Consider the following 25176-nt stretch of genomic DNA (forward strand, 5'->3'; position numbering starts at 1 on the left):
GAGCCTCCTGAAGGGCAGGGTGGCAGTACTGCTGATCCAACCCTTAGAATGACTTTCAGAGAGCCTTCTGCACCCCTTAGAATGACTTTCAGAGAGCCTCCTGAAGGGCAGGGTGGCAGTACTGCTGATCCAACCCTAAGAATGACTTTCAGAGAGCCTTCTGAAGGGCAGGGTGGCAGTACTGCTGGTTCAACCCTTAGAATGACTTTCAGAGAGCCTTCTGAAGGGCAGGGTGGCAGTACTGCTGGTTCAACCCCTAGAATGACTTTCAGAGAGCCTCTTGCACCCCTTAGAACGACTTTCAGAGAGCCTCCTGAAGGGCAGGGTGGCAGTACTGCTGATCCAACCCTTAGAATGACTTTCAGAGAGCCTTCTGCACCCCTTAGAATGACTTTCAGAGAGCCTCCTGAAGGGCAGGGTGGCAGTACTGCTGATCCAACCCTTAGAATGACTTTCAGAGAGCCTCCTTAAGGGCAGGGTGGCAGTACTGCTGATCCAACCCTTAGAATTACTTTCAGAGAGCCTTCTGCACCCCTTAGAATGACTTTCAGAGAGCCTCCTGAAGGGCAGGGTGGCAGTACTGCTGATCCAACCCTTAGAATGACTTTCAGAGAGCCTTCTGCACCCCTTAGAATGACTTTCAGAGAGCCTCCTGAAGGGCAGGGTGGCAGTACTGCTGGTTCAACCCTTAGAATGACTTTCAGCGAGCCTTCTGCACCCCTTAGAATGACTTTCAGAGAGCCTTCTGAAGGGCAGGGTCGCAGTACCGCTGGTTCACCCCTTAGAATGACTTTCAGAGAGCCTTCTGCACCCCTTAGAACGACTTTCAGAGAGCCTCCTGAAGGGCAGGGTGACAGTACTGCTGATCCAACCCTAAGGATGACTTTCAGAGAGCCTTCTGAAGGGCAGGGTGGCAGTACTGCAGGCTCAACCCTTAGAATTACTTTCAGAGAGCCTCCTGAGGGGCAGGGGGGCAGTACTGCAGGCTCAACCCTTAGAATGACTTTCAGAGAGCCTTCTGAAGGGCAGGGTGGCAGTACTGCTGATCCAACCCTTAGAATGACTTTCAGAGAGCCTTCTGCACCCCTTAGAATGACTTTCAGAGAGCCTCCTGAAGGGCAGGGTGGCAGTTCTGCTGACTCAACCCTTAGAATGGCTTTCAGAGAGCCTTCTGAAGGGCAGGGTGGCAGTACTGTTGGTAGAACTCTTAGAATGACTTTCAGAGAGCCTACTCAAGGGCAGGGTGGCAGTACTGCTGGCTCAACTATCAGAATGACTTTCAGAGAGCCTACTGAGGGGAAGGGTGGCAGTACTGCTGGTTCAACCCTCAGAATGACTTTCAGAGAGCCTCCGGAAGGGCAGGGTGATAGTTCTGCTGGCTCAACCCTTAGAATGGCTTTCAGAGAGCCTTCTGAAGGGCAGGGTGGCAGTACTGTTGGTAGAACTCTTAGAATGACTTTCAGAGAGCCTACTGAAGGGCAGGGTGGCAGTACTGCTGGCTCAACTCTCAGAATGCCTTTCAGAGAGCCTACTGAAGGGAAGGGTGGCAGTACTGCTGGTTCAACCCTTAGAATGACTTTCAGAGAGCCTTCTGCACCCCTTAGAATGACTTTCAGAGAGCCACCTGAGGGGCAGGGTGGCAGTACTGCTGGCTCAACCCTCAGAATGACTTTCAGAGAGCCTCCGGAAGGGCAGGGTGGCAGTACTGCAGGCTCAACTCTGAGAATGACTTTCAGAGAGCCTACTGAAAGGCAGGGGGGCAGTACTGCAGGCTTAACCCTTAGAATGACTTTCAGAGAGCCTCCTGCACCCCTTAGAATGACTATCTTCGCGGACGACACCCTTTTACTCTCCAAATCCCCTATGGGCCTCCAAAAATTATTAAATAACTTCCAACACTTTTGCGCTAAACGGGGCTTGGTAATCAACACTGACAAAACGAAATATCTTGTGATGAACCCCCCCAAAAAACTTGTGCGCCCTTTGAAATTAAATGCCGTACCTTTGGGGAGGGTGGATGTGTTTGATTACCTAGGGATCCGCTTATCTCATAATATGCAATGGGCCCCCCACTTATGCAAGATGTTGCTAGCCCACAAGAGGGTAACAGGGGCCCTACTGAAGGAACAGCGCTCCTGTGCTATTAGACCTATAGCCCCTGTTATGGAAATCTATGCAGCAAGGGCAGTCAGCTCTGCTCTTTACGGGGCTGAGCTGTGGGGTTCATGCAATATTAGCGAGTTGTCAAGAGCTGAGAGAAAGTTTTGTAGGGCCATCATGTCACTCCCTCAAGGTACTCCCACGACCCCACTGATGCTCGATCTAGGATGTCGTCCTATTGATGACCTGGCGAAACTTCGCCCTCTACTGCTATGGGCCCGACTTTGGCGAGTCCCGGAACTAGCTAAATATGCCAAAGGCCTCTCCGAAGTTATGTCACTCCCCGGATGGCACAAGATAAAGTGGCTGAGCGACATGAAAATCCTCTTGTGCAATCTGGGGCTAAGCGCAGCATGGGAAAACAGGTCTTCCCCCCCGAAAGCTACGCTTAAGTCTCTATATTGGAATTGGATTGCGACCCAACGAAACACGAACTGTACATTGGGTAGACTCACGGAGGACTTTCTGGAATTCAAGGATCAGCCGATCCGGGAACTGTATCTTGACATTATTGAGAGACCTTTTGATAGATCTCTTTACTTTAAATTTAGGACCGGGACTCTCCCACTTTATGTTTTTACTTCCCGGTGGAATCCCCCTGCCCAGACCACTGAATTTTGTCCTTTTTGTATATCTAGACAAGAGTCTGTGGCCCATTTTTTATTTGAATGCCCACAGTATGTATACCCAAGAAGAAGATGGCTTAAGCAATTGTGCCGTTCCTTAGGTACTAGGCACTACATTGAGGCGTTACGTATTTTAATGTCTGACTCCCGCCCTCTGTATGCTTGCGCCCTATCAAAATTTCTATCTTGGGCATGGCGCATCAGAAGCAAAAGGCTTAAAGAAATTGTTTAATCCGTTCTTAACATCTATTTATGATATGTCTTTCTCTTATTGAAAAATTTGGATTTTAACCTAAATGAATTTAAACTCTTTTTTAATTGTAAAGCTTTTATGATATGTTTTTATCGAAATAAAGCCTTTGACTGACTGACTGACTGACTATCAGAGAGCCTCCTGAGGGGCAGGGTGGCAGTACTGTTGGCTGAACTCTTAGAATGACTTTCAGAGTTATGTTTGAGTGCCCCCACTAGCACTCCCTGAGGACGACACTGGCCTGCCGATAATGTTCCCAAGGATGATAACCCACTCCTCATGTAGCCCTAAATAGTCTAAACCCAATTTACCCCCAGTTCACAGGGTAATGCTGGCTATATTCACCATTTCTCAATTAACAGGGGAGGTTGACAATATGGTCCCCAGCACTCCACCCCTCACCTGCAACCTACCTCAGAGACTTTGTATTCGCAGGTCAGCTTCTTGCCCTTGACCGCTTCGTTCAGGGTGAGGATGAAGCCAATGTACTCTGCGTAAGCCTGTAAAGAGAAACGGGCCACCAGTTAGCTCAGAGACCAGCCTTCTCATTACCACAAATAGGCCAGGACACTGCTTACACCAATCTGTAACGAGCTTAACTCTACAACATACATTCCAAACAGAACTAGTACAACACTGGGAAGGTACAAATGAAGCAGTAACTAAAGACACATGCTCAGGTCGACTGAGGCATGTGGAGTTAGCTATTGCTTTATTCCTGCACGACTTACAAATAATTGATGCATTGATAAAGTGGAAAAAAGGTTTGGTCGAAACGCTGCTGGTCTTGACGTATATTCAATAGTTCATCAGTAGCCTGCATGCAAAGCTCGTCTACCAATTGAACTTTCTAAATGGTTTGTTTCAGAGTGATTAAGCCATGGGGAAGTGAGAATACACATGTAAAAATCGGTGAGGCAGCAAGAGAGTGTAGTGCCAAGAAGGCTTCCTTCAGGGGTTGTGGATTGAAAAGTACCGCCTGCAGGAATGGGTACGGCACCACTTCAGACAAGGCCTCACAAGACTGAAGCATGATCCTGAGAAGCAAAAAAGAGCCAGCTCTTTCAGCAGTCAATGCTGGATCCTAGCAAAAAGCCAATCAACCTAACAGACAATGCTGTACAGAAGCAATGTGTTCGCATTTAGGGGACCTGGCCTAGTATTCTGGACTCGACAGGCCAGAAAACAGATGGGCTACAATGCAGCCTGAGTAATCACTAATGGCTGAGATGAAGTCAAGAATGTCACTGATCCCCCCACAGTTACTTTGTGTTACTAGTTCTGGGGCGAAAGGCACTCTGCGAAGTTTGTTGATGGGCTGGTTCTTGCCCGTGATGCAGGGAAGCAGGGAGGGGGGTGTTGGGACAGAACTTGGGGGATTGGAGTTGTTTTTTTATTGTTCAATCGGCTTTAAAAAAGCGTATGGCTATGAATATGGGTTCATCTTCATCTAGGATTATGAGGTTAGGCTCCACTTTAGTACTTCACCATGGAGTCACACTGGGATAAAAGTTTCTCTCTGCTCAGTTGGAAAGTTAATGGGCTGGGGGATAAGGTGAAACACACGGTGGTTCTGCAATATATCAAAAGACACTCCCGGAAGTGGTTCTCCTCCAGGAAACACACCTGGTGGGGAATATGTGCAAAGCCCTAAATAGATGGGGATACAAGCTCTTAGCACACGCAGGATTTACCAGTGGATCTCAGGGGGGGGGGGGGGTAGGCATCATGGCAAAGGCCTCTTTTCCCTTCTCACCCCAATCTATACAGGCAGATCCACGTGGGAGATAGATCGCAGTCACTGGACAGTGGGAGGGTAGAATGGTGAACCTGATATCGGTATAGGCACCACCGGGACTGCAGGCGCAAACACTCACAGATCTGGGCACGCTGCTCCTTGCTTTGCCTGAGGGCCTTCTCCTGGTAGGAGGCGACTTCAATGCGGTACTATCCGGGGATCTGGATCGTAGGCCTCCACGTGCTATGGGACCCTCGAATAGTTGGCTTCCTGATTTTACTGAGGCATTCGGACTATCTGATACTTGGAGAGCATTCCACCCGAGGACAGGGAATACACTTTTCTCTTAGGAGCCAATCACAGCTCCTTCCGCATGGACTACTTGCTCTAACCAGCCTCTCAGTTGCTCCATATACGAGAGGTCCGCCATTTGGCGAGGGGCATATCTGACCACTCGCCGGTATGGACTAGAATAGTACTTGGGGATCGCCGAATTGATGTGATTGCGCCGATCAACCCATGGTATCTCCTGCAACCCGTCAGTGAGGAGGGACTTGCAGAAAGCAGTAGATCACTATTTTTGTGAGAACCTGGGTTCGGTGGACTCCCCTCAGACGCTGTGGAAAGCGTTCAAGTCCGTCGTTCGAGGGGCTGCCCTCTCCCTGGTGGCTGGGGTCAAGAAGGAAAACATTAAGGAGCTTGAAGAGGTTGATAAAGACATAATGCGCCTGGAGGCGGAGGTGGGGGGGGGGGGGGGAGGATGTCCCAGACGCTGAACACCTTTTGCGATTAAAAACAGATGAGTATAAGGCCCTTGCCACAGAACGTGCTAAGACCTGGGGAGGAGAGAGAGAGACGGTAGAGTGTATGAATGGGGAGACAAGGCGGGGAAACTTGACGCCTGGCTGGATAAGAGGGAGAGAGCTAACCGCATTGTTCACGAACTTATGACCGTTTCGGGAGCAAGGGTCACGAAACCGGACACTATAGCCGGGGAATTTGCGGCACATTATACCGAAGTATATAAATCGCAGTCATCTTTCGGAGAGACCGACTCGGATGACCTCCTCAAAGATATTGGACTCCCGTCTCTCTCGGGTGATGACCGGAGCTATTTGGATAGTGAGGTGACCAACAACGAAATTGCGCAAGCAATTAGAGCGCTCAAGCCGGGCAATGCGATGGGCCCCAACGGGTTGCAAATTGAGCTTTACAAAATGTGCCCTGACAAGTTGGCCCCACATTTGCGCGCCATGTTCGAAGATTGCAAATAGACGGGAGAGCTGCCACCAGACCAATAGCTCGCATCAGTTGTTGTCATCCCTAAAGAAGGTAAGCCGAGGGACAAGTGTGCATCCTACCGACCCATCTCCTTGATAAACGCTAAACCGAAGATATTAGCTAAACTTCTAGCCAACCGTCTTACACGAGTGCTTTGCTCCCTTGTTCATCCAGATCAATCAGGCTTTATGCCCCACCGCAATACTGCTCTAAATCTGAGGCGGGTGCATGGGGTGATAGAGAGAGCTGGAACGATAAAGGAGGATGCAGTCATTCTGTCTCTGGACACAGCTATGGCCTTCGACACGACTGAGTGGCCCTACCTGTTTGCAGTACTCTCGAAATTCGGATTTGGCCCTCAATTCATCTCATGGGTCAGGCTCCTTTACTCCGCACCCCTTGCACAGGTTGTGGTCAATAACAAACCATCGGGAGCCTTCGTTCTCGGTCGGGGAACCAGACAGGGTTGCCCACTATCGCCCCTGCTCTTTGCCCTATCTCTGGCATCATGGATTCGACTGGACTAATCGATGAGGGGCTTGCGATTGTCGGCAGAATGGGAAAATCGGATCTCCCTTTATTCAGATGACATTCTGCTCTATCTTGCTTCCCCCGCAAAATCACTCAGATGTGTCTTGGATATCTTTACATCCTTTGAGAGGTTCTCAGGCTACTCCATCAACTGGGGAAAATCTCTCCTGTATGTATTATCTGGGGAACCTCCATCTCTTCCAAGAGACTGTCCGATACAGGTGGTGTCTGAAGGCTTCAAGTATTTAGGGATCTTTGTCACAGCTGACGCTCGGCTCAGGTATGAAAGAAATCTGCTTCTACCCCAGCGTTTGCGGAGGGATGTTGCGACCTGGTGAGCGCTTCCACTCTCGATGCTTGGGCAGCTACTGTGGAACGGGAGACCGAGGATTGCGCTCCATAAACTGACTCAACTGGTATGATGGTGGTGGCAGTCTCCCTGACATAAAAAAATATTACTGGGCGGCCCATTTGGCAGCCATCAATCAGGGTACATATCGGACCCCCGGAGACCCAGGTTATGCCACGGACAAGTGGCAATTATCGGGCGGTTCCTACAATCGGGCCCTATACGGTAATCCTAAAACCCTATGCCTGACTGAGCCCACGTCACACTCGGTCCAGGTGTGGCATGCGGTCAACAAAAGCCTAGGATGGGAACGTAGATTGACGCTCGCGACCCTGTGGGACTCGGCTCAGTTGGGTGGGCTTTATTCCTCTAAGGGTTTCGACAAGTGGGACCTTATTGGCATATCCAGAGTGGGCGACCTATGGGTGAGGGGGAAGATGCTCAGTTTTGTCCAACTAAAACAGCAATATGAACTCGCAGCCACAGAGTTCTTCAGCTATCTCCAAATCCGTCATGCCTTAACAACTGCCATCAGAGGAGGGCCCCCTCTCCCTGAACTCTTCGCCACTGGAAGACAGACTGCTGGATGGGCTCCTCCCTCAGAAGGCCATCTCCTTGACCTACAAGAAACTTGTCAACAACATGCCAGACCCCCTAACCAAGTTACATAAGGCGTGGGATGCTGACGGCCTCCTGGTGGATGACGAAGAATGTAATGAAGCGGTGGCCTCTCCCAGAGAGGTGGCAATCTCTGCGCACCTCCATCTGGTGTAACTGAAAATTCTCCACAGAAGTTACATTACAGAGCCGCAGCTGGCCCGCATGGGGCGGGGAGACAATATTAACTGTAGACGTAACTGTGGGCAGGTAGCCACATTTATGCATATCCTATGGGAATGTGGGCACATTCAGAGATTTTGGAGAGGAATTCACAGGGTCATGAGTGAAGTCCTGCACAAAACTATAAACCCAGAGGACAAAAGATGTTTGCTAAATGTGTGGGAACCCACAGACCTGGTAGGGGCAGATAAACTATGGGTTACACTTGGTACCGCAGTCGCCAAAAGGGACATAGCGCAGATGTGGGGAGGGACTGTAACCCTTAATGCCACGAGCTGGAAACGTAACATGGACTGGTGCATCTTCCGGGAGAAGACTGTGTATGTAGCACGGGGGTGCCCTCGGAAATGGTCACAAGTGTGGGCGAGATGGAATTCATACAGAGGAGATATTTGTGTCGCGCCAACTATCCCTACAGATGATGACCCAGCATCACCAATGAGTATATGATCTGCATTAGTTTTGACTCACTTACCCTTGCTATAAATCCAATGTATTTGCCATTCTCAATTAAGTCTGTGAAGAAAATGTAAATGCCGATTTTTGTTTGTGTTTATCAAAAATCAATTAAAAGATATTAAAAGAAAAAATAAAGACTGTCACTGATCACCTTTTTAGATCCTGTCTTTGACAGCACAGTTCCCAAACAAACCTACAGCTAATAACATTCATGGAGTGGGATTTGGGTCCGTCCCTTTCCATCATTTGCTTCCTTCAATCAGCCTGTTTGAGTCAGTGGCTTCAGACTTTGTCGATCATGTCCTGGCTCAGATCAGTGAAGTTCTGACCTGTCACCTAATGTTGGCTGTTAGAGTGTATTCTTCCACCTCCTCGAGAGCTTGTGCTGAAATCCCTGAGGGACTATTTTAAAGCTACAGCTCTTTTTGGACACTCCTGATCGTGCCCTTCTGTGTGTCTCCATCTTTTGTCCCAGCACTGCATGACTTGGCACATTGAATCTAAATCATCTATTGGCTCTGCAAATACTTGTTCATATTGTCAAGGCAGATGGATTGAGGCAGCTTTGGTTTGACACTAAAAACTCTTCTCCCCAAACTACCAACATAAAAATTACAATTCTGCACCTCCTGCAAAAACAACACAAAAGGAATAAGATAGGTTTCCAATTGTAATGGTTATAAAAAAGGTGCACTGTGTGCATGTGGTCAACATGCGTTTCCTACAAGATTACTGTGGTCACCAAGCTCAAACCGTAGCAGAGGTTGGGTGTGCGAATCCCAAGCAATTTCCATCTCCTCTGCGTGACCTGCACCAGCCGGATAGAGCTGCCTCATAAACATTTGTTTTTAGAGATAACACATGGGGGAAAGCATGTGGTTACACAGAAGCGAAGGGTCCTTGCGAGAGCATCTGAAGAAGCTTTCGGATTCACTTCCTAGGGACAAGAGTGGGGTTCAAAGCACAGAAGACACTTGTGTGGCACATTCAAGATCCACGACTCTGGAATAAAACCAAACACAGAGCTCACAACTGTTGAGATTGACATCGAATTAGCATATTTGGTGAAAAGTGACGTCATGCAAAAGAGCATCAATGGTAACACAAGAAGTGAGCCCTGAAATAACAAAATCAATTTAAAAAAAACTGTCATGACTTTAAAACGTAGCTAGAGAAGACTCCTAGCCCTCAAAAGTAGTGGAGGTTCCCGAGATGTGTCCAGAGAGACCTCTTACATTAACTGAAGGGGTCCATAGGATGGTTTCTATTGTGGTAGAATTACCCGCGGAAATCTTTTTTGCTATGTTCATATCAAAGCTTTGAAAAGTGCTGCATTTAGTGGTCATGCTCTAGTCTTTCTTACTAGGTGTTCTGTTTAGCCTGTTGAACGGGAGCGGTAAAAATAAACTCCAAATGCCAGTGTGCTGTAAATATTGGAAAAGTCGATGTCCACATTGATACATTCACATACAAGAACTAAATCGCATCACTATTATCAAAGTCGCTAAATGTGAACTCTCCATCAACCCTGACTCGGACGTACGTGGTCAGGTAGGCTCTTCAACCGAAGCCGGAGGTTACTGATTGGGTGGGGTGGCACGTAGCCGGCAGACAGACGTGCAAACAAATCACTCTATTAGATAAGCACAGCAACACCACAATGGTCCAGTGAGATTGGCCCCAATAAAGCACAAATTGCGGGAGGGGTGCATGCATTCCTAAAAACACCATTAAGTCAGATGCCACATGAAGTTAGGAACACACAGCCAATCAGGACACAGCACACATAGTACACACAGTGATTACGCCCCTCTCATGGCGGACATCTGGACAGGTTACCCACTGGCTCCCATTGTGTCCATGCAAGGTCGAGGCCCACCTTCATTTGCTATCAGGAGCCTTATGACTGCACAGAACAGGCCTGCATTCTTTTACCAAAAGAGGATAATTGGATGTACTTTATGATACTAAAAGAAGTGCATAAAACATTGTTCAGATTGATTGTACCATGACAGTCCTCAGATCAGTTTCTGTAACTGTGCTCCCAGCCGAAATGTTTACTCAAACCAACTGCTCTTGTTTTGCCAAATATCTTTGTTTTTTCAAGTTAAATTCATATTGAAGCAACATTTTGGCGAGCCACATAAGAGGGATTGGTACCTCGGACCCGACTGCAGACGAGGAAGGGGACCCCTGCCGGACGGATTCTCATTTGCGCAGCAAGGAAGGTGAACAGACACCATAATTGATTGGAAGTTCAGCAGAATCCGCAGTCCTGCGGTCCGCCCTGAAGCAGTGGTCAGAGGGTAAGAGACAACATCAGATCCTTAGTTCACACATTTGCCGTATGGCAAACTAGTAAAAAGAGCACAAATGTACCCTGAGCGCCATGCCCCTGACAGAAATCTGGCAGGTTATCTATTTTGTGTGTCTGAACTGAGCAGTCGCAAGACAACCTTGGAGGCGTTTCCACAGAGGTCACTTTTTTTCGATAGTAAGCATGCTAGGAAAGATGACAACTGGTTGTCGCTTGGACCACTGGGAGTGACACAGATGGTATGCGTGCCCACTGGCGGTGATACAGGGTTGATGCTTCACCGCTAGGACCGCTGGACGTGACACAGATGTTGATGGGCCCTGGGTGTGATAAAGGGCCAGCACCTCAATCTTATTTGTTAGTCTAAAACAGTTTTCACAGTGCTACCGGTTTCTTAACATTGTTGGTATCTGAAAAAAGTGAGAGGTGCTGTCAGGTTGGACCGCTGGGCGTGACACAGAGGGTACGCTTGGCCCCTGGGTGTGATACATGAAGCAATTCGAACGTTGGGGAAAAATATTTGGATCTGGGATATCAGGTGTACCTTGACCCGCGCGGCGTGCCTGGTCCTGGATCTGAATCTGGAAAAGGCCTTGGACACTCTATGGCCTTACCTCTTCCATGTTCAACATCGGATGGGAGTGGGACCACGCCTTCTTGCATACACTAAGCTCATCTACTCCACACCGACCTCCAGTGTGAGGCTGGGACCCCTTATATCGCCATCGTTCCTGATCCTCAGAGGCACGCGCCAGAGCTGCCTGCTCTCTCCATTGCTCTTTGCCATGGCGATGGAGCCACTAGCAGTCCATCTTCGTAAAGAGAGCGGACACTGGGGTATTCCCATCGTGCACTTCAAAAACAGGGGGAGATAGAGGGTTCCTAGGCTAGGTACACCCTCCTTTCAATCATATATGCAAACAGACCCGGGGTTACCGGATCGAGGACCTAGCTAAGGTGACGTTTGACCCCAAAACAGAATTGAATTGGAAGGTCAGGTGTTTATGGCAAGAAAAAGCAAATTCTTTCTTGAGTCCCCTGACTTACGTAGGAGCATTCAACAGGCGACTATGTGTGGTGCAGTGTAGGTGGAGTGGATAGAAAATCTAAAAATACCTGGCTAGTGGGTGAAACACTTTATTCTAGCTCCTAGTCGGTATAATAAAAAAAGGGGTACTAGACAACTAATTAACCATAATGAGTTAAATGTCTCTAGCGTTTGTCAACATGTTTCGAGCAACCCCACGGCTCTTCTTCGGGACCACACAGGGGCCAGCCCTGTGCGTTCCACACCTAAGTGACCTAAAAAGTGAGGTAAATAAATAGTTACGCGAAAAGTGATGTGTGCACACCTACTGTGTGTGCACTTTCATACATACGATTTAAACTCAATTGATCGTAGTATCTGTAGGAAATAAAACAGAGCAATGTTAGCCATACATCTGCCTGCCAGGACACTGGCAGATTATGAACTTCATGCAACACACGACGTCTAGAGCACATATACGCGAAGTGAAATCTTTGGCGTTGGTTCCAAAGTGCCTAATTGGTGGAGAAAGAACATGCTGCTGTCATCTCTTAAGGCGATCCTAAAGAATAAGTGTATTTAAAATAGAGACATGGACACCACGTGACAGTACACACATGTAAACCACAAACAAATATTCATATTACGATGTTACATACTTTAAATGAGGTTCAGATTAGCCCCATGGTCTGGACGGGGTGAGGGGCTCGTATTCTTACTCTGTAATATTAACGCATGATTAGAGGTGAGGACTGCAGTGATTCTCTGGAAAAAAGTAGAACTCTGTACAATTAAGAGAGCTGAAACCGCGGTTCCCCTATTTTGCAGTTTATGCCGCCAAATATGGTATGCAGCGGCTGCCCTGCTCAGGGAGGGAAAAAGACACTTACCAGGTCGAGCTCACCTCGTCAGTTGATCACCTACTCGTCCCCCGGAGACCGCATATTAACGCGTCTCTCCCTGGGGACCGGGTTAAGTACTGACACGTCCGCCTAGTCATCCGATGTATGCTAGAGCGGAAACTAATAACCGGAAGTGGCCGCCCGATGGTGGAAGCGCGGCAGCCATTTTGGAGTGGGTATTATTTTAGCGACTAACATTATTCCTGATAAACTATACGGGCTAAATTTATAAAAGTTTATTGTGGGTGGTGTTATTCTCAACAGGCCATAATACAGTGTAAACCTTTGATTATATTGATAATGGACCAACAAACGAGGTTGGGCTCTGCGGTTGTGTACAGTGTTTCACTTTGTGATGGACGCGCTAATACTGAATAACGTTTTAAAATTATTTGTTTTTAATAAAGATTTTGGTTGTTAAGACAATTCATTCAGTGCTCGCAGATTTTTACAAAAAACATGGAAGAGCTTGTGAATAGGTTAAGCTGACTTTTCTTGAATAAGAATTTGGTTAATAAGACAATTCATTCAGTGCTCACAGTTTTTTTAAAAAATTGGAAGAGCTTGTGAATAGGTTAAGATGACTTTTCTTGAATAAAAATTTGGTTATTAAGACAATTCATTCAGTGCTCGCAGTTTTTTTTTAAAAACTTGGAAGAGCTTGGGAATAGGTTAAGCTGACTTTTCTTGAATAAAAATTTGGTTAATAAGACAATTCATTCAGTGCTCACAGTTTCGTCCTAAGCTTGGAAGAGCATGTGAATAGGTAAAGCTGGGGTTATTTCGGAGGACTCGTTTTTAAGCAGTCCCCAGTCATTCCCATGACGTTTACATGCTAAGAATGTACAAAAATGTCATTTTGTGAACTGGCCCCAGGGAATATTATCATGGAGACCGCTAGTGTCTGTGCGTAGTTTGTACACCCACCGTTGCTCCTTCTCTAGGAGTTTTTGTTCTAGGTTTTCAGTAGGTTTTATATGTTCCAGCACTACCCATTTAAGGTCATTGGGGGTGTGCTGCTTTTCAATGAAATGCGTGGTCATTTTTGTAGTCGCTCGCCTGCATCTGATGTTACTGCGATGTTCGACTATTCTTTTACAGACCTTCCTGGTTGTCATGCCAACATAGTGGAGGTTGCATATGCAGGTTATCTGATAGACCACTCCTGCGGTATTGCAGTTGGTAAATTTGCGCAACTCCCATACCAGGTTGTTATTTAGTGTCACACTCTTAGTCGGCGATGTCAGGTGACAAACACTGCAATTGTTGCACGGGAAATGGCCAATTGGTAAAGGTTGCAAGATTCTCTGGTCATCCCCGCTTGGAGTAGTGTTTTTGGGGCGTGCGTGCACAAGAATAGTCTTCAGGTTTTTCCCTTTCCTATTCGAAAACATAGGTCTCGGAATCTCAAGACTTCCACTACTTAAGATACGCCAATGTTTCTTTACAATTTTGGCCACCTTGTCTGACGCTATATTGAACGTAGTGATGCAGATCGGTCTCTTGTCATCTCCAGCCTTTTCTCGATGAGCTTCCAACAGCGATTCCCTGTGGTTGTTACCCGCTCTTTTTTTGGCTCGGTTCACAAGGTATGGGGAGTATTTCCTTGCGATCAAGCGCAAGAACTGTCCAAATGGGAGGTTCTCTTTCAGTTGTCTTGGGTGGAAGCTGTCATATTGCAGGAGGCAGTTTTTTTTAATGTAGGCTTAAAATGTGTAGTGGTTCTCAATGAGTCTCCTGTGGCAAGAATATTCAGATCCAGGAAGACCAATTTGGACCTGCTCATAGTGTGTAAACTTCAGAAAGGGGTCCTGTAGATTGAGCCAGGCTATGAAATCGGTGGCATCGGACTCATTTCCTTCCCAAATGAGCAACACATCATCGATGTATCTCTTCCATAACAAAATGTGGTTGCTATACGGGTTTATTTCACTGAGTATTTTATGTTTTTCCAGATGGTGGACATAGAGACCCTGCAAGGGGTCTGAAGCACTCCTGGTTTTTCAAACTTTATTCCTTTACTTTTATTCAAGTTTGGCGCGCATACACTCATTCACGCTCCGTTCCAAAACGTGTATTGAAATAAGCATCCCATGATTGTGACACGCAAGTTTTCATGTCACAGTGAGTTGCACAGCCTTTTGCACATTCGCGAAATATTTACACGTACTCGATAATTTTGTCCTAGTTTATACAAATTTTATTTGCATAATTCATCCAACTTTATCCGTTACGTCAAGGAAATGAAGATCAACTTTTTCAAGCATTGTAAATCACACTGAAATTGCCCATCCGGGCCTATTCCCAGGCACGTAATCTGTCTCCATTCCTTCTGCATATTTATTCACCCAATGCATTTCGGTCTGACTTCAGACCTTCCTCAGGGGTATCTATAAATATTGAAAGTACACATCAGCCCCCTACAATTCATAATCAAAATTAATTTCAAACGCAAACTTTGTATTGCTCTGTGTGACATCAAAATATAAAAATATAAACATCCCTTATAAAGAACGTGCCCATCCATGAACATGTATCCTCCTGATTCATCTTCCTTTCCCAGTTACCAATATGATGTTAACCCAAAACTCCTCCGTGTCCCAAATAAAATACCCATTGTTTCAATCCCCACGCACTGCAGTTTTCAACCTCTCAATTATACCGCCCATCTCACGCATGCCCCAACTCCCCGGTTTTTGCTTTTCTTAGTTCAGTTGTTAATACGGCCTGTATAATCACAGTGGGGCATGAGTGAGATGGGCGGTATAATTGAGAGGTTGAAAACTGCAGTGCGCGGGGATTGAAACAATGGGTTTTTGGAACGGAGCGTGAATGAGTGTATGCACGCCAAACTTGAATAAAAGTAAAGGAATAAAGTTTGAAAAACCAGGAGTGCTGCAGACCCCTTGCAGTGTGGTTATATTTAAATGCCGTTCCACTTCTGAATGCACCCACGAGGATGAATCCCGATTAAATTGGTAACAAAAATACAAGGTTACGTCAAGGATTCTTCCAAACAGATGTCATCTGGACAGAATAAGTCATCAAAAGAAAGACATTTCAAACTATACGAATGATGGCTGCATTATTTTTTATTTTTTATTTCTGATTACGTAAGTGTTTCACAAAGGGACTGATTGATGTTTATATAAGGAGTATGTAACATTTTTTATCATCACGGTTTAAGTTTATTTTTTACCATTACGGCTTTAGTTCACTGGTAGATAGATCAGGGGAGGTTGCACGATTACGGAGACTGCACATAGGGTGGAGTTGGGAAACCACGTGACAGGAGTGATCACAGGTGGTGCTGGAGACGTTAAATTCAACAGCGGGTATTTCCTGAGAGGACGGGATGTTGAAAACCGTGGTTCAGCCGGGAGTTTGAGTGGTCGAGACTACGAAGATACTGCAGGTATATATTGGGCTGTTAAGGCATGGATACATTGGGTCAATTGGAGAGATTAGACCTTGAGTGAGGATATTTGAGGAGTAAGGAAGTTATTGAAAATATATCAAAAGAAAGTAGTTAAGATTGGAAAGAGTGGTTTAGAAGTGAGTATGGAAAGGAGGTGGTAGGTTTAAATATGTACTTGTGGGTGGACGGGGTTTCTAACAGCATTTGAACACTGTGATTATACAGGCCGTATTAACAACTGAACTAAGAAAAGCAAAAACCGGGGAGTTGGGGGGCATGCGTGAGATGGGCGGTATAATTGAGAGGTTGAAAACTGCAGTGCGTGGGGATTGAAACAATGGGTATTTTATTTGGGACACGGAGGAGTTTTGGGTTAACATCATATTGGTAACTGTGAAAGGAAGACAGGAGGATACATGTTCATGGATGGGCACGTTCTTTATAAGGGATGTTTATATTTTTATATTTTGATGTCACACAGAGCAATACAAAGTTTGCGTTTGAAATTAATTTTGATTATGAATTGTATGGGGCTGATGTGTACTTTCAAGGTCTGCCGGTCAGAATCTGCTTATAATCCCCAGATTTAAGTTGGTAACAAAAGGTGGCAAATCCCTTTTTGTGCTGGGCGCCAAGGCCTGGAACAAGCTCCCGCCCTTCCTACGATCATTGTTCCACGAAACCCAGTTTAGGAAAGCATTGAAAACCTGGGTGTTCTCTCTGACTGATGCTGCCTGCAGAGCACTGGTGTAATGTGTGGTGTAGAGTGTAAGCTGTCTCTTTTCCCTCCAACCCTTCCATCTGGGTTGGGTGAGCGCCAAGATACTCCTTGGAGTGATAGGAGCGCTATATTAAGTGTCCTTTACATTACATTACATTACATATATATCCCTGAGGAAGGTCTGAAGTCAGACCGAAATGCATTGGGTGAAAAAATATGCAGAAGGAATGAAGACAGATTACGTGCCTGGGAATAGGCCCGGATGGGCAATTCCAGTGTGATTTACAATGCTTGAAAAAGTTGATCTTCAGTTACTTGACATAACGGATAAAGCTGGATGAATTATGCAAATAAAATTTGGATGAACTAGGACAAAATTATCGAGTACGTGCAAATATTTCGCAAATGTGCAAAAGGCTGTGCAACTCACAGTGACAGTAAAACTTGCGTGTCGCAATCCTGGGACATAGAGACCCGCCACACTTGGGACGAAAGTGCTCCCCATGCTGGTACCATGCTGCTGGCGGAATAGGGTCTCTTCAAAACGAAAGAAATTCTCCTTGAGGGCCATCCTCCAGCATTCCAAAACATGTCTCGGGGTGTGGTATCGCCATTATTGTTCAAACAGTATTTCCTCTATGATCTTGAGGGTCTCTCTATGAGGTAAACTGGTGTGGAGACTTTCTACGTCCAACCCTATGAGTATGCATGTAGTGGGGTTGAAGTTGAGGTCTTTGAGGAGGCACAATACTGCCTTGGTGTCCTGTAGGATCCATATTACTGACAACCTAGAACAAAAACTCCTGGAGAAGGAGCAACGGTGGGTGTACAAACTACGCACAGACACTAGAGGTCTAAATAATAATATTCCCTGGGGCCAGTTCACGAAATTACATTTTTGTACATTCTTAGCATATAAATGTCATGGGAATGACTGGGGACTGCTTAAAAACGAATCCTCAGAAATAACCCTGCTTTACCTATTCACATGCTCTTCCAAGTTTAGGACGAAACTGTGAGCACTGAATGAATTGTTTTAATAACAAAATTTTTATTCAAGAAAAGTCAGCTTAACCTATTCACAAGCTCTTCCAAGTTTTTAAAAAAACTGCGAGCACTGAATGAATTGTCTTAACACCCAAACTCTTTATTAAAAAAAAAACAAAAAAAAACTTTATTCAGTATTAGCGATTCCATCACAAAGTGAAACACTGTACACAACTGCAGAGCCCAACCTCGTTTGTTAGTCCATTATCAATATAATCAAAGGTTTGCACTGTATTATGGCCTGTTGAGAATAACATCACCCACAATAAACATTTTTAAATTTAGCCCGTATAGTTTATCACGAATAATATTCGTCGCTAAAATAATACCCACTCCAACATGGCTGCCGCGCTTCCACCACCGGGCGGCCACTTCCGGTTATTAGTTTCCGCTCTAGCATACATCGGATGACTAGGCGGAAGAGTCAGTACTTAACCCGGTCCCCAGGGAGAGACGCGTTAATATGCGGTCTCCGGGGGACGAGGAGGTGATAAACTGACGAGGCGAGCTCGACTCTAATACGTGCCTTTTTCCCTCCCTGAGCAGGGCAGCCGCTGCATACCTGTCATGCCCCGCGGTCATGCCCCTACAGGCAGTGAGTATTTAAAGGACGAAGGGCGTGTAAACGCCGCTTCGCGTTCTTGCATTGAGCCCCATTTCCGTCCCGAGAGTTCTTGCCTGACTTCCTGTTGTTGTATTTCCGGTTTCCTGTTTCGAGTCGCGGACGATTCCCAGCTCCGGTGTTGGTCACGCTGTTGGTCCTGGTGAAGCGTGGCGCTGGCGGTGTTCTCTCTCCAGGAGCAACTGCGAGTGTTGCGCCCACTCCCTATGGTTGTTGTGGATGCAGACGAAGTACCATTCAAGTAAGGTCTGCTGGTTAATAAGTTGTGCGAGGGTTTCCTGTCTCTCGTCGCCCCTTACTTGGGAGTTAGAAGTTGGTAGGTGGTTCGTGGATCCCCCTCGCCAGCGCTACATTTCTTGGTGACTTCAGACCAGCGCTACATTTCTTGGTGAATTCAGACTGAAGCCTTATCAGGCCTGTGTGTAGTTGCGTTTTGCCTGCTGTTAAGGCGACTCCGAGGTTGTGAATTATTGGAGTCATTCCTTTGTGTTCTTACAACGCCCTAAGTATCGTTTACCTCCCTTTGCTTCCACCAAGTACAAGTCCCTCTGCTTCATATCCCTCCCCTACGTCCTCCTGAACAGATATCAGGAATCCGGTGGTGATTACTGCGAGGACCATTGAGCAGGGGGTTAGGTTTCCTGTTGGAAGGCGGACCCCGAGGAGTCGGTGAGACCACCAAGGGGGGGCCCTCGCACTGCACGAAGTAGCCGAGCGCTGCCGAGAAGTCTCCTGAGAGATCCTTCTCCTATCACGTACTAGCACAGTAACACCACCACACCGGACTCAAGGAGGTTGTCTCAAGACAAGCAATTCTTTATCATCAATAAAAGGTTACGAGTTCAATATTTACACGAAGGGATCGAGGGATCCACCAAAAGTCTCAAGGTCTCTTTAGAAGGGTAGCGGGACAGTCTTTGGCAGGAATGTGGTACGAGGGTACCTGGGGCCCAGTTCGTATCCTCAAGCTGGAGGACCTCCGATCTCGGAGGGGTCGAGCCGCGACGGCGTCAGCAGGGCTCTGGCGTACAGTTCGTGGAGAGCCGCGATTCAATCAGCAGGGCTCTCAAGATGGTTTCTGCTCAGCTCGAGCCGCGACGTCGTCAGCAGGGCTCCGAGGAAGGTCTCAGCGAGGTGGGGCCGCGACGGCGTCTGCAGGGCTCCGATGTTCCAGGTGGTTCAGGAAAGGTTCACAAGAGGGAGCCGCGACGCAGTCAGCAGGGCTCGTGATGGTTCCGACAAGAGTTCTTCTCCGTAGGGTCAGCCGCGATTCGATCAGCAGGGCTCTCGACTCCGGGATACAACTGCCGAGCTGTGGTGGGGTCGCCCCAGATATAGGTCTGGAGCCCTTTGATGTCCGGACCCTTGCGCCCGAGGGGGCGGAGTGGCCGGGTGGAGGTGGCCAGACGCCCAGCAGGAGAGGCGCCAGGCCCATGGGAGTTTGCAGGGCGATCACACCTCGAGAGGGGAGGACAGTTGGGGGTCCCAACGAGACTGTCCTCCGCCGGGGGCGATGAATGGTTCCTGCGGCACCCCCTGGCCAGTCCGTGGTGCCTCGATGTCGGGGCTTCGCTGGGGTCGAGGCCGGGTTGAGCGGGGTCGCTCCGGCTGGTGTACGGGGTGACGTAGATGCCAACAAGATGGCGGAGCCCTGAGGAGCATGCGACCACGTGCAGTTCCAGGTGAAGGGCCTTGGAGCAGTTCAGACGGGTGGCCCGTGAAGGCCGGGGCGGGGAACGGCCACAGTCCAGGGGGGTTAAGGACCACGCCACGAGGCCGGGTCCAACAGGCGTCCCCCCCAGCCGAAGGCATGGAGAGTCACCCATCTCCTTGGGGATTCTCCTCGTCAAGGCGGAAGAAGCGGGACAGGCCGTCGGCGTTGGCGTGGTCATTGCCGGGCCGGTGTTCGACGTCAAAGTCCATCCCTTGTAGCGAGATGGACCATCGCAGCAGTTTGGGGTTCTCGCCCCGCATTCGCATTAACCATTGCAAGGGCCGGTGGTCGGTCTGGACCCGGAAGTGGGCGCCAAAGAGGTAGGGCCGGAGCTTCTTGAGGGCCCACACCACAGCGAAGGCCTCGCGCTCAATAGTGCTCCAGCGTTGCTCCCGGGGCAGTAGTCGCCGGCTGATGAAGGCCACTGGTCGGTCGAGCCCCTTTTCGTCAGTTTGGGAGAGAACGGCCCCGATCCCATACTCGGAGGCGTCCGTCTGTACCACGAACTCCTTCTGGTAGTCCGGGGCCTGCAGCACCGGAGCAGTACACATGGCTGTTTTGAGGGTGTCGAAGGCTGTTTGGCAGCGGGGTGTCCAGTGTACCTTCTTGGGCTGCTTTTTGGACGTTAACTCTGTGAGGGGGCCGACAATGCTCCCATAGTCCCGGATAAACCGTCGGTAGTATCCGGTGAGGCCCAGGAAGGCCCGGACAGCGGTCTGGGTAGTGGGGGGTTCCCAGGTCTGGATGGCATCTATCTTTGCTTGGAGGGGAGCCACCTGCCCGCTCCCCACTTGATGGCCCAGGTAGGTCACGGATCCGTGGCCGATTTGGCATTTGCTGGCCTTGATTGTGAGCCCGGCCCGCTGGAGGGCGGCCAGGACGGCCTTTAGGTGGAGGAGGTGCTCGGCCCAGTGGTTGCTGTACACGGCAATGTCATCTAAGTAGGCCGCGCTGAAGGCCTCAAGCCCGGCCAAAACTTTGTTCACCAGTCGCTGGAAGGTGGCCGGGGCGTTCTTCATTCCGAAGGGCATCACCCGAAAGTGGTAATGCCCATCCGGAGTCGAAAAGGCGGATCTTTCTTGGGCGCCGGGGGTGAGCTGGATTTGCCAGTACCCGGCGGTGAGGTCCAGCGTGCTCAGGTAGCGAGCGGCCCCTAGGCGGTCGATGAGTTTGTCGGCCCGGGGTATCGGGTGTGCGTCTGTCTTGGTTACTACATTCAGGGCCCGGTAGTCTACGCAGAATCGCAACTCCGGGGGGTGGCCGGGAGCTGCGGCCTTGGGCACCAGGACGACAGGGCTGGCCCACGGGCTGTCGGAAGGCTCGATGACCCCCAGGGCCAGCATCTTCGCTACTTCGGCCTGGATGCAGGCCCGCACTCGGTCAGGCACCCGGTAGGCTCTGTGTCGTATGGGGGGGTTCTCCCCGGTGTCGACGTCGTGGACGCACCAGTGGGTCACCCCCGGGGTGAGAGAGAAGAGGGCTGCGTAGTCCCGCAGTAATCGCTGGCAGTCGTTGCGCTGTTCCGGGGTCAGGGACGAGGCGAGTTGGACCCCTTCGATCGATCCATCGTGAATGTCGGATTGCAAGAGGTCGGGCAGGGGCTCGGAGTCGTCCTCGCCCCCCTCGTCGGTCGCCAGCAGCAGGCTCAGTTCGGTCCGGGCGAAGTGGGGTTTTGGCCTGTTAGCATGTAGGACCCGGAGGGGGTTCCGGGGGGACTCCAGATCGACCAAGTAGGTGACGGGACTTTTCTTCTCCACCACCTTGAAGGGCCCGGTCCACTTGTCCTGGAGGGCGCCGGGTTCGACCGGGGCCATGACCCATACTTTCTGACCTGGCTCGAATTCTACAGTAGAAGTGTTGCGATCGTACCACCGCTTCATGTCCTCCTGGCTGGCCTCGAGGTTGGCTTCGGCGAGGGCTCGGAACTTGCGGGTCTGGTTTCGGAGGGTCAGGAGGTATCGGTAGACGTCAGGAGGGGCGCCTCGGGGCTTCATCTCCCAGCCCTCCTTGACCAGACTGAGCGGTCCGCGGACCGGGTGTCCATACAATAGTTCAAACGGGCTGAACCCCAGGGACTTCTGCGGGACCTCCCGATAGGCGAACAGGAGGCAGGGCAGCAGGACATCCCATTTCCTCCTGAGTGGTTCTTCCAGGCCCTGGATCATCCCTTTCAATGTTCGGTTGAACCGCTCAACCAGTCCGTTCCCCTGAGGGTGATATGGGGTTGTGAACTTGTATGTGACCCCGCACTGTTGCCACAGGGACCGCATGTACCTGGAGATAAAGTTCGTGCCGCGGTCGCTCACCACTTCGCTGGGGAATCCCACTCGGGAGAAGATCCCCATCAAGGCCCGGCCTACCACAGGGGCCGTTATGGTTCTGAGCGGGACCGCCTCCGGGTACCTGGTGGCGTGGTCCACGAGGACCAGGATGAAGCGGTGGCCCAGGGCGGTTTGGGGGTCCAGGGGTCCCACAATGTCGATTCCGACCCGTTCAAACGGGGTGCTGACGGCGGGAAAGGGCTGGAGGGGGGCCTTGACCCGACCCCCCGTCTTTCCGCTGGCTTGGCAGGTCTGGCAGGACCGGCAGTGGTTGTCCACATCTCTCCGCATCCGGGGCCAGTAGAAGTGGGTCACCAGACGACTGTACGTTTTGTCTTGCCCCAAGTGTCCGGCGAGGGGCACATCATGGGCCAGGTTGAGAAGAAACTCCCGGAAGCGGAGGGGGACCACCAACACGCGGCTGGCCCCGAGTTCTGCTACTTTCTGTTCGCTGTACAACAGGCCCTCGGCCCAGTAGATCCAGTGGGTGCCGGTCTGGTCACCGTTGGCTTGCGCGGTCGCCTGCTGCCGGACCCCTTCGAGAGAGGGACAGGACTGTTGCTCTTGCTGGAACTGCTCTCGGGTGGGGCCCCCTTCGTGTTGCCATTGCGTCAGCCCTGGTAGGGCGCTCGGAGAAGTCATCTCTTCGGGGGAGGATTCGCTGGACCCAGGGTCGGTGTCCGCCTCCTCCTCGCTGCTGGCGGGAGGGGGTGTGAGCCCCTCGGGTCGGGCGGTCCCGGAGGTCGAGGATGAGCAGGGGGCCTGGGCGGTCATGGACCGGGTGATGGCGCAGGCCCAATCAGCCAGTCCCAACATTCGGAGGTGCTCTCGTCGTTCTACTTGAGCCCAGGGGGAACTCTCCAAGTCGTTCCCCAGGAGGCAGTCGACCGGGGCGTCGTCGCGCACTGTCACCTTCAGCAGGCCCGTCACCCCTCCCCACTCGAAGGGGACCAGGGCCATCTGGCATAGGCTTTCACTGTTGTCGGCCGTCCGGACAGGGCACAGCACATTCGGTAGAATCTGTTCAGGGGTCACCAGGTGGCAGCGGACAGCGGTGATACTGGCGCCGGTGTCGCGAAGGGCTTCGGCCCGTTGTCCGTTGACCGTGACCTGCTGCCGGTACTTCTGGGTGTTGGTTGGGATGGGGGTGCAGGGTACCATCTCCCGGCTACCCAGGCAGACCAGGGACATGGCTGCCGGCTCCCACTCAGTGTTTTCTTGGTCGAGGGCCTCTTCTTCCTCTTCTCCTCCCCCCAAGGCGGCGGCTGTCAGCTGCCGGGGCGGGGGCCCGCCGGCCCCGTTTCTTCGGTTCAGAGGGCAGGCCGGGTCGCTGGCAAAGTGTCCGGTTTGTTGGCAGCCATAGCAGGTCACTGGTGGCCGTGGTCCGGGTCGGGCCGGGCCCACCCTTCGTGCTAGGCTCGGGGAGAGATGTGGCTGCGGTGGCCCTCGAGGGGGGCTCCTGGGGGCCCCAGCGGGAGGGTCTCGGTTCCTGTTCGGCCCTCCCCCCCCACCGCGCTGGCGTGGGGGTCCGTTGGGGTTCCTCTGGTACTCCCCCATTGAGCTCCGGGGGACCCGGGAGTTGACCCATCGATCGGCCTCGACGGCCAGTTTCCGCGGGTCGGTCATTTTGCTGTCGAGGAGGTGCTGTCTCAGCTCCACGAAGCAATTGTTGGAAAGATGTTCCCACACGATGAGGTCGACCAGCTGCCCGTAGGTGGTTACTTTGCTGCCTTTGATCCACCCTTCTAGGGCCCGACTAAAAAAGTCCACATATTCCACCCATGTGGTACCCGGGATTTTCTTGCAGTCTCGGAACCGCTGGCGGTACATCTCCGCTGTTAGCCCGTAGCGGGTGAGCAGGGCCTCCTTCATGTGATCGTAGGAGGTCATCACTTCCTCCGGTAGCTGGAGCAGCGTGTCCCGCCCTTCACTCAGGAATCGCCCCCACAGGCCTGCGCCCCAGTCTTTTCGGGGCACTCGATGGGAGGTCATGGCCACCTCATAGGCCTTGAACCATTGTTGGATATCGTCATTCTTGTAATACTCCTTGACGACCTCCTTCGGGATATGTACTTTGGCCTCGGCAGGCGGTAGAGTGTCTCTCGTACTGGGGGTGTTGGTCCCTCCGTTCTTGGCCTTGATCTCGAGCTCCTTGAGGCTGCGCTCGTGCTCAAGGGTGAGCTTCTTTTCCTCCAACTCCCGGTGTCGTCTCTTTTCCTCTATTTCTTCTTGAAGGCGTAGCTGCTCGAGGGCCAGTTTCTTTTCTGCCAGCTGGAGTTCGCCGTCCAGTCGCAGTCGGGCGAGCTCTAGCTCGTGGCTCCGGACCTTTTCCCGCTCTCGTATTTCTTCTTCGGAGAGGCCGGTTTCTAGGCTCTTTCGTCCTCCGGTTGCCGGGGTCAGTGCGGTTGCTGTGGTCTCCGTCAGGGGCAAGGGCCCTTCTTCCTGGGAGGGGCCTGCCCCGGCCTCCAGCCATGTCCTCAGAGCTTTCTGCATCTCTTCCTTGGTACCGAGGCTGGTGGTTGCAATGCCTTTGTCTCTGCAGAACTGTTTTAATTCTTTGTGCGTATATTCTTCCAGCCGTTCGGGCTGGAACTCCATTGTCGCGTTGTTTTCCTGGCTGCTCATGATGCTATTCGTTTGGATGGGTAGCTAGTGGGTACTGGCTGGTACGTACTGCGTTCGGCTCGGATCCCGTCGCTGGCCACCAAATGTTGGAAGGCGGACCCCGAGGAGTCGGTGAGACCACCAAGGGGGGGCCCTCGCACTGCACGAAGTAGCCGAGCGCTGCCGAGAAGTCTCCTGAGAGATCCTTCTCCTATCACGTACTAGCACAGTAACACCACCACACCG

General features: G+C 50.4%; 1 protein-coding gene across 3 annotated transcripts in view; it reads right to left on the reverse strand.

The window, feature by feature from the left end:
- PTPA (protein phosphatase 2 phosphatase activator) overlaps nucleotides 1-25176 on the reverse strand; it is a 725494-nt gene that overhangs the window by 462371 nt on the left and 237947 nt on the right. For all 3 annotated transcript variants that reach the window (XM_085614012.1, XM_085614013.1, XM_085614014.1), the window contains exon 3: nucleotides 3453-3539. In XM_085614012.1, coding sequence (XP_085470138.1) covers nucleotides 3453-3539 — 87 coding nt within the window. The remainder of the gene's footprint in view (nucleotides 1-3452; nucleotides 3540-25176) is intronic.

Source organism: Triturus cristatus, chromosome 1_2, assembly GCF_964204655.1.
Source record: "Triturus cristatus chromosome 1_2, aTriCri1.1, whole genome shotgun sequence".
NCBI lineage: Eukaryota > Metazoa > Chordata > Amphibia > Caudata > Salamandridae > Triturus > Triturus cristatus.